A 10,281-nucleotide genomic window follows, 5' to 3' on the forward strand; every position below is an offset into this window, starting at 1 on the left:
GTTGGTTGGCACAGTGGATCCACATCGACTATCCGTAACATGCATGTATTCAGTGTATGTATGTAGATTATGCATGTATTGAGTGTGTGTATGTACTGTATGCATGCATTGAGTGTGTGTAGGTACAGTATGAATGTATCGAAAGTAGCTTTCAGATTTTTGGTTATATAAGTATTATTATTTATTTGAAAGTGCCATTAATTTAATGGCACTATACATCAAGAGGGGGTTACACATACGTACATAATATAATAATACAATAAACTATGAACAAAGTGGTATAGAGGGGGAGAGGACCCTGCCTGCAAGAGCTTACAATCTACAAGTATGATTTTTCTGTGGAGAACTACTATAAAACTGCAGTTTGGAAGGTGTCTGACACTTTTCGAAAAGCCATCAGCCCATGATACCTTTACCATTGCAGATACAGTATTACCAAATAGCAGACATGCACATTTTAACATACTTATTATAGTGGTGCCTTGTATATTATCTCCTAAAGAGAACTGGTAGGTTCCCATCATTTAATGTTTTTCCCTGTTAAATAGACATTCAATAGAGATCTCTGTATTTTCTGCAGAGTAGACTAACAAAATCTGTTGTGTTTTACCTCTTCTGAAGGCAGCCAACAGATCATATCCCATCCTTGTATTAATGGACACTTTAGCAAGTAAATTTAAAGGGTTGTCTACTTTGAAGAATCCCTATTTGTTAGCACAGTGTCTTGCAAATTAGAAGATCACACATTTTGCCCCCAGAAGGGACTCCCAGCGATCAGTTGTAATCTGGGAAGAAACCTGGCTGTAAGTGTTTCATTTTCCTGGAGCTCCTCAACAGGGGAAAGTATTACACAATGTCCATTCAAATCAATGTGTGATCCATGTATTGTAGATCAGGACAGGCCCATTGGAGCCTGAAACCCACTTTGTAACTGCTCTTTTCACTTCTGTCAAGAGATAAGGATCCTGAACAGAGGACCAGAAGTTCCTAACAGAGTATATGAAAATGGTCAAAGACTGATCATCTTAAAGAGATGTTCTCTTGTTTACTCTGGAAGTTGGGGGGATTTTCAAAAATAAGAGAAATAGAATTAGTGTGTTGTCTGAACAGTTTTCCTGTACGTTGTATTGCGGTACTAGATAATCCCAGTAGAATTTTGTGACTTAACTGTCAATAATAGTAATACTAGTGTGACACAAGGAATATGGTTTTTACTTATACGATCTTCGGCAAGATGTTGTCTGTAAAATGACTTTTTCTTGCATGAGCTCAATTTATAAAAGTGGTTCATTATTTGTCTCTTTTTTCCACATAATGTTTCTACTCAGCAATGGCTTGTGTGTTAAATCACAGGGTATTACTAAATCACAGAGTATACCTATACAGAGAAAATTGTGATAAAAATGTTCATAAAATAATGATAAGTTATATACATGTTATATTAATCTGTTACACTTCACACTTGTTAAGTGCCCATATTGCTGTAGTATACATTATAGGGAAATAAATGCATTGTTCAAGTGACACCATACACTGAACAAAAATATAAACACAACACTTTCGTTTTTGCTCCCATTTTGCATGAGCTGAACTCAAAGATCTGAAACATTTTCTACATACACAAAAGACCCATTACTCTCAAATATTGTTCACAAATCTGTCTAAATCTGTGTTAGTGAGCACTTCTCCTTTGCCGAGATAATCCATCCCACCTCATAGGTGTGGCATATCAAGGTGCTGATTAGACAGCATGAATATTGCACAGGTGTGCCTTAGATTTCCTAACACACTAACACAGATTTAGACAGATTTGTGAACAATATTTGAGAGTAATGGGTCTTTTGTGTATGTAGAAAATATTTCAGATCTTTAAGTTCAGCAAAATGGGAGCAAAACCGAAAGTGTTGCGTTTATATTTTTGTTCAGTGTATGTAGCAACTACACCTAGAAGAGTGATCTGGGTGTCTTTAGCTTCCCGAGGCAGGTGCTGTAAACCCATATGCAGAATTTTGTTTGGTGATTGCCATAAAAGGTATTTTTTTTGTTGTTGAGTGAGTAACTGAACATCTGATGGTATTACTTTCAATAGCTTTTTTTTTGTATTAACTAAAGAGTGACCTTACGTTGACTTGGTAGAAATAACACACAGACCATATTGTACTATACCACTTTTTAATGAAAATACATATTATGTTTTACAGGAGGCAGTCATCAGTGTGTGGACCTTGTTTAGTGACGGCTCAGTAACACCACTGGATATCTATGAAAGTAAAGACTTCTCAATTATGGTATCTTCTCTAGATGAGATGGTGGTTTCCACTTATCAGAATCCATTATCAAATTGGCCTGTTGTGGTTGCAGAAGGAGAAGGTCAAGGACCTTTAATAAAGTTAGAATTAGGAATCAGTGAGATCTGTCAGAAATCCAAGAGGAAAAGTAGCCTTGCAGTTGGAAGTGGAACTATCAAAGTTAAATTTGGCCAGAAAGATTCAGATCAAAAAGGAAATATCAATGAAATTCAAAGCATAGCTGATGAGTTCAAGAAAATTACAAGTAAAACAACTGAGAAAGTTGCGGAGCATGAAGGGACAGTCAATGAGTGGCCCAAACCTGGATCTTCTGCATTCAATTATGATGATACAAGTAAAAACTCAACATCTGATTCTCCAGAAGACTATCACAAAAACTATAATGATGCCCACATCGTACCTATTCCATATACCAGCTTTCCTACAAGAATAGCCTCAGAGCGCAACCAAGAAAGTGAACTTACACAGACGTCAAGGGGCCTCACAGATTTGGAAATTGGGATGTACGCCCTTCTGTGTGTGTTTTGTCTTGCAATTCTAGTCTTTTTAATTAACTGTGTGGCATTTGCTTGGAAATATAGACATAAAAGGTTCCCAGTAGCAGATCAGGCAAACATTCCACATTCACATGACTGGGTATGGCTTGGGAATGAGGTGGAACTGTTGGAAAATCCAGTGGACATTCCTGTCGCTGAAGAATGCACTACAATGATTGACAGAAGGTCCCAATTTGAAGAAAACAATTTTTTGCTCAATGGCGGTTCTCAAAAGAATCCATATAGTCAAATTATGAGATCATCAGATTACAATTTTGAAAAAGAGTCCCAGAATGAGCCACTAAATCCAGGGGGTTCAAAGAGAAAACGTGTAAAGTTCACATCCTTTACTACTGTACTACCTGAAGAAGGTGGTCCATATACCAATGCAGTCATATTTGGAAATGAAGAAAATATCAAATGGGTCTGTCAGGATATGAACGTTGGAGATTCACGTGAGCTTAGAGACTATATGGATAGTCTTCAGGACAACCTGTAAAATAATATGTTTATATTCACCTTTATGCCTTCGTTCTGTTCGTTTTTTAAAAGTCGGACTATCAAAACAGCAATAGAGAAGCAAAAGAAACAAAGGTTAAGTTCACTATACAAAGTCTATACTGCCAACTTATTTGGCACTATAGAAAGTGCTCATGATCATGAAGAGGAAATCTGTTTAGCGGTAAAGTCTATCTTGAGCACCATGCGGTGCTTTTATACTGTAAATGGGTTCCAGGTTCTCCTGAACAGGTTACACTACACGACAAGGTATAGGTGTGCCTGTCTTTTATAGAATTTGGTTATATGGTCAGTAATTCTGCTTGTAAGTAAACACTGCTGTGCCAGGTTTCCAATTAAAAGCACACTGGACTTTTCCTGACTTATTTCCAGTTCATTGTAAGCTTAAATCTGAATGTATTACCAATGTATTTACATGCATCTTCACATCAAACTTCATTACTTCTTAGATGCAGACAATGTTAAGGCAGTTGGCAAAGTAAGATACAAGAAATAAAGAAACATATTTTTTTCCTGCCTTTTGTTTTGTTGTCAACTTACCTCTAGTAGTAATGAATGTTCCAAAATGTAAGGACAGGTATTGTAAAGCCTAGGTTATTAATCTGTGGTATTTGTACTCCAGGAGTTACTCAGCTTGCCACTAGGGGGTACTTGCACTGTCCTTATGCCATATATTTAAAGGGATATACCACCTTGGACATTTATGGCATAGATGACGGGTGCAGGTTCCACCTCTGGAACCTCCACCTATGTGTAGAAGCCTCACCAAGGCATAGGTGTAGAAGCCTCCACCTATGTGTAGAAGCCTCAAGGCATTAAGTACCTTTGTTATCCAGATGGGACCTGAAGTGGGACTCGCATCTATCATACATTTAGAGCTTATCCTATCAGTTGATTTTAGGGGCCAAATTGGGATTGATCTCAATATCATCATTTGCCGGTACTACTCCATTCCAAGGGTGACATAGGTGCTATACTTTTTTTTACCATAATCATGCTGTACCTTAACTGCCAATTAACGTTTATTTTAATATTATTTCACTCATATTGAAACATATCGCAAATTACATCCGTTTTCCTCCATGAAAACACTTTTTGCCATTCATGTGTATGGGGGTGTGGGGAAGAATAACTGTGGGCAAAGTAGCATTCAGCTGACAGCCATTGAAGGTGTATGGCCGCCTCTATACCTGTATATATAGATATAGCAAACATTATCTTGTGTGGCTTAACACATCACTGCAACAAAATCACATTAGAGTTCTACAACAAGTCATGTTAAGGGCCAGTCCTGGTGGGCCTGGAGTCAAGATAACGCTGATTACATCTGCCCCTAGATAATAGACCTAGTCACATGTTCCTTTAGAGGCACGCTTAATCCAACAGGTTTTTATTCATAAACAGTTGTAACTTTGTTTTATTGAGAAAAAGATGCCTCTCAGCTTCTGTCACTTAGGTCTCATTCACATAACTGTATTTTGTACCCGTCTCTGAGCTTCATTTTTTGATGATTGTACATGGCAGCACAAGGATGTCATCCATGTGTTGTTTACATCTAGTTGTCCCTTCTGAAAACTGTAGAACATGTCCTATTCTTATCCATATAGTCATTTCTAGTAATGGGAGTCAGTAAAATGCGGAATGCAAAAGAAAGGTGTCCCTATTTTTGGACCCATGGTTTGCGGTCCACAATACGGACACAGTAACGAACTGTTCCATAAAAGTCTTCTTTATTGAAAATTCCCCAAATCCATCCATAAATTCAAGATCTCCCCCTTGAACATGTTACAGGCAGAAACGTAGCCCTCATGACACTTCAGCTAAGTTTCTGCCTGAAACGCGTTGACATGTTATTCCTGGAGAGATCTTGTATTTATGGAAGGATTTTGTGAATTTTCAATAAAGAAGCCTTTTATGGAACTGTTGATTATTTTACTGTATTTTTCCTTTTGTGCTTCATTGGATTTACTTTGTCATAGTCTGTGCATAATGGATTGTTTGGTGCAGCGAGCTGCATGTTGGTCGTACAATACGGACATGGTCATGTGCATGAAGCCTTCTATACACAAGTGTAGCTATAATGGTGCAGGGGTTGCAGTTGGGGCCTAGTGCATGAGTAACATGTGAGGACACCAGCACTAAAATAGTCCATGATAGATTGAGCTCTGTTACAAATGTTGCATTGGGACATAAGAGCTTCAGTTTCCATCTCTTCATAAGTACCGTATTTTGTGCCTACTGATCACTTGAGTCTTGTATTTGTTATGCAGTGTCCACACTTCTAAATATGCTAAAATGTAATGAGCATCAGACTTTGCAAAACTGTTTGACCTAACATCTTGGGGGGTACTTAATCCAGGAATAATGCTGTCAACTTCTCCTGGCAGTCTGGCCTTTTTCCAAGCTAATGCAATAAAACATGAATGCAATCATGTCGACATAATAAATATTCACATTTAATTTGGTTCCTAATATCACAGTACATCAGGGGAGTCTACACTGTAAATAAAGCCTGAATCAAATTTTCTCTAAATAAAAATGTAATTACATTGCCCCAAAGAGAGCTGCTTCAGCTTCTTTTTCCTAAATGCATAAAATCGTTTGAAGCTGTTAACGTTCTTCAAAACTAAAATCAATTCCCCTAACCACTAGAAATAAAAAGGCTGTTCCTCAATCTTGTGTGATCATAGAACTATCATAGGCTACTTTCACACTAGCGTTTTTACTGGATCGGGCAGGGTTCAGCAAAAACGCTTCCGTTACTGATAATACAACCGCCTGCATCTGTTATGAACGGTTCCGTTTGTATTATCTTTAACATTGCCAAGACGGATCCGTCATGAACTCCACTGAAAGTCAATGGGGGCGGATCTGTTTTCTATTGTGTCAGATTGTGTCAGAGAAAACAGATCCGTCCCCATTGACTTGCATTGGGGGGTCATGCCGGATTTGTCTTGCTCCGCATCCCAGGACGGAAAGCAAACTACAACATATTGCATTATGGGAACACAACTAAACGGAATGGAATGCATTTTGGAGCATTCCGTTCTGTTCAGTTAAGTTTTGTCCCCATTGACAATGAATGGGGACAAAACAGAAGCATTTTTTTCTGGTATTGAGCCCCTATGACAGATCTCAATACCGGAAAACTAAAACGCTATTGTGAAAGTACCCATAGTCAGTCCTGGAGGAGATTGTTTGGCCTTATAGATTTCCTTCATAAAATCCTCTGTTTTAGTATTTGTCCTCAGAAAACTGTATATTTTGAACATATTCCTAATGAGATATGAAGGGGGCAACCAATGTTAATCTGACAAAAGAGATGATGCCTTATATCCCATTGGCACCCTGAAACCTCTCTTGCCTCTAGGTCTAGGAGAAATTAGGCACACATCTCTCATTGACAAGGACAGCATTTTAACCAAATTATGAAAGTAACCCATAATTTACCTGACCTTGTAAATCTCTATAATCTCTCTAAAGAGTCATGCCTATCTGCTCTCCGCCACTCTGGTCCTGAGAGATGGCTCCATCTTCTGGTCCTCAGGTAGTTGTCTTCCGGCCAGGTCATGTCACCTCGTGGCAGAAGGAAGCCATTGACTACAATGATGCCGGACCAGTAACTCCGGGCAGCTGCATAGCAATTACCTCTCATTACGGACATGTCAGTGGGTGGTATACAAATGAAGCCCCTACCACAGAGGTAAAAATGTAAATTATAGTTAGAAATGTTGCATCATGGAGCCTGACAGACATAAACCTGAGGTAATTTTACATCTTTACTTTATCTGAACCTCATGATCACTATTAGTAAACTTCAGGGGCGTAGTCATTATTGTAACGTTAGGTGATGCTGTCTTTCTTATACTGACCCTGAGGAGGCTAAGGACAACACCGCTCTGTTATTATGGCAGTAGAGGCTTCAGCTGCAGCCTAGTAGGGGACTACAGGGGATCTCTGTAATAGCGCCATTCAGGTGACTGAAAATATGGGCGCATGTATACCTCCATGTCATTGGCCAAAGGATTAATTTGTAACTTTTGTCGGGAGTGACCCTTTAAAGTCATACAATACTTTAATAGACAACTGTATGCAGGAAGTGTGCCGCTGTGGTGTAGGTTTGGCTGAGATGTGCTGGGATTTTTATCTGAATTAAAAAGTGGATAGAAAAAAGTGTATCACATGGTACACATTTTTAAAATTTGACCTTATTTGATTTTGTACTGGATATGTCCTTCGTTTTGGACAAAGTGGGTAAGTGGGTGTTCCCATGTGGGATTGGGAGCATTCCTAGGGGTGGGGCTTTTATGCCTCAATTTTACGAACAGGAACGTTGGTAGGTATGAGTTAGATATGTCTAATGACATCTTCCGTCTGACCTTTTTACTCGTTCCTCCCAAACATGGTGTGAATTAAACCTAAGAACCCCAAAGAGCATTGTTCAGTCATGATAAAAAAAAATTATGTAGTGTTCATGGTAATATCATTTGTTTCTGTTATTTCTGATTGATTATGGAATAGATGTATTTGCATAATGAGGCAGCTAAAGTTGGTTACTTCAAATAGGAATAGCTAAATCAAATTAACTAAATGATTGGCGGCATTACATGGAAGCACACAGCTATATTGAACAGTATTGTTCACTGTAGGATCCTATGGTGATCTTTGTCCAGTTCCATAAAACCATGGATGGTCTGGGCATTGAACCTGTAATACAGAAATGTAAATGCACCCCTATTGCAGACATATGAACGTGGCCTCAATTTAGTAATATGTAATAGAGGAAATCTATAGGAACCCATATTCATTGTCGTCCCAACACATAAACACATATAGAGAACTGTATAGAGGGATATCCTGATATGTTTCATTGATATCCTGTACAAAAATGGTAAGAAATGGTGTATAGCATTTTCTCCTTCACTGCCTATTGTATTCTTTCATCATAGTAGGCATGATATACTTTGTTATCCCGCTTCCTATCTGACAGATTTACTAAAGGTATGTAAAATGTAGACAGTATAAACTTTGGCAGTCTAATGATCCGCCAGATTACATAGTTAATACGGTTGATTGATCTATAATCACTATTGCTTGAGCCCAAGGGCTGGTTTACACTGCCCAATCTTCCTGCAGGACAAGCACCGATGAACAGTCGGCACTCATTTACATGAACCTATTACAGAGGCCAATGCATAGTATGCGGAATGAGGGGTTGTGAATGTGATCATTGTCGCCAGCACATCTTCCTGACTACACAGAGAGATATGCTGCTGATAACTGTGCATTTTTTATTTTGAGTAAAAGATGTACTAAATGAGGAAACTCTGATTATGGCACGATTACATGGGCCAGTTATCGGGAACGAGAGTTCTTATGAATGCTTGTTCCAGATAATTGCTCCTAGCTAGCGATAGACCCTAATGGCAACGAGATAGGCCCTAATGGCAACTGATTAGCCTCAAAGGCAACTCCAAGAAGTCCTATTAATGCTTGTTCCAGATAATTGCTCCTAGCTAACCCTGCCTCTAACACCACAAGACTTATAGCTATCCTATAAGTCAATGTTTAACCTTTTAAACAAGCATTGAGATGGTGTTGGACTGATGTTCCTTAGGTTCTTAGGAAAAAATTATTCTGAGGGCTCACCTTCTGTGTATAACATGTCGTGCAGGAGTTCATTGGATCCACCTAAAGAAATTACTCGAGGGGCTGAACTTCTATATCATCATTAAAGTCTAATAGGTTTTGATTCAGAGAGATAGACCCTAATGGCAAGGGATTAGCCTCAAAGGCAACTCCAAATGTTATTTTCTTTATCCTGGACCTTTGAGGCCAATTTTAGTATCAGAGCCCGGGCCTAGCAGAGCATCCTCTGGTGGGCCAGTCCGACACTGCCTTGAAACATGAATTGGATAATAATTAAGCAAGCGCCTCAAGACTCCAGAATTCCAGAGCAGTGTTGCCAGGCCAACAAGACTCCTCACGCCATTTAGGTACTCTCCATAAGGAGATATAGAGTAGTATCCCTTGATTGATGAAAAAACATCATGAAATATGCTGTGTGTGAAGCCACCTTATAGGAGTTTTCTGGTAAAAATTATTTTTTAACAAGTTCCCGCAGCATGGCACCTGAAACAAAAGATTCATACTTACCTGCTCCACGCCACTCTGGTCCTCTGCGTTGCCTCCGCTCTCTCCAGATTCTGGTCCTAGAACCGTTTACATCCAGCTGACTATAGACATGGTCACATGCACTACTCCAATGATTGGCTTCAGCAGTGATTACCATGCCAATAGCAAGCCGGATGTAAACAGTACTGGGACCAGAAGCCAGAGATAGTGGAGGCAGTGTGGATCACTGGAGCGGCGTGGAGCAGGTAAGTATCTTCTGTTTCAGGGGCTATGCTGCAGATACTTGTTAAAAAATAATTTTTACCAAAAAAAACCCTCTAAGGTAGACAGCTGTGCAAAAGAAAATGATGAAAACTCCTCTAAGGGTGGGTTCACACCAGCATTAGGGATTCTGTTATGGCTTTTCGTTATAACATGGTTATAACGGAAAATAACGGAATGCCCAGACAGAATCAAAACGGATGCTTTCCATCCTAATAGAAGTCTATGGGAAAGCATAACGGATCCGTCTGGGTCCCATTATGCAAGACGGAAAGCGAAGTCCTGTCGACAGGACTTTGTTTTCCATCTTGAATAATGGGAACCAGACGGATCCGTTTTGATTCCCATAAACTTCTATTAGGATGAAGAGCAAACGGAATGCCTTTTAAAGGCTTCCGTTCTGCATTCCGTCATAATACAAGTCTATGGGCAGAAGGACGGATCCGTCCTTCCGTCTTATGGATTCCGTTATTTTCTGTTATAATTATGTTATAACGGAAAGCCATAACGGAATCCCTAAC

The 10,281-nt window shown here is 39.2% G+C and overlaps 1 protein-coding gene across 1 annotated transcript in view; it reads left to right on the forward strand.

The window, feature by feature from the left end:
• Nucleotides 1–3,848, forward strand: part of TMEM132B (transmembrane protein 132B) — a 695,177-nt gene extending 691,329 nt beyond the window's left edge. The window contains exon 9 of the mRNA XM_040416233.1: nucleotides 2,202–3,848. Within this exon, the coding sequence (XP_040272167.1) occupies nucleotides 2,202–3,344 (1,143 nt within the window). The 3' untranslated portion in view covers nucleotides 3,345–3,848. The remainder of the gene's footprint in view (nucleotides 1–2,201) is intronic.
• The last annotated feature ends 6,433 nt before the right edge of the window (nucleotides 3,849–10,281 follow it).

The sequence above is a fragment of the Bufo bufo genome, chromosome 2 (assembly GCF_905171765.1).
Source record: "Bufo bufo chromosome 2, aBufBuf1.1, whole genome shotgun sequence".
Classification (NCBI taxonomy): Eukaryota; Metazoa; Chordata; class Amphibia; order Anura; family Bufonidae; genus Bufo; species Bufo bufo.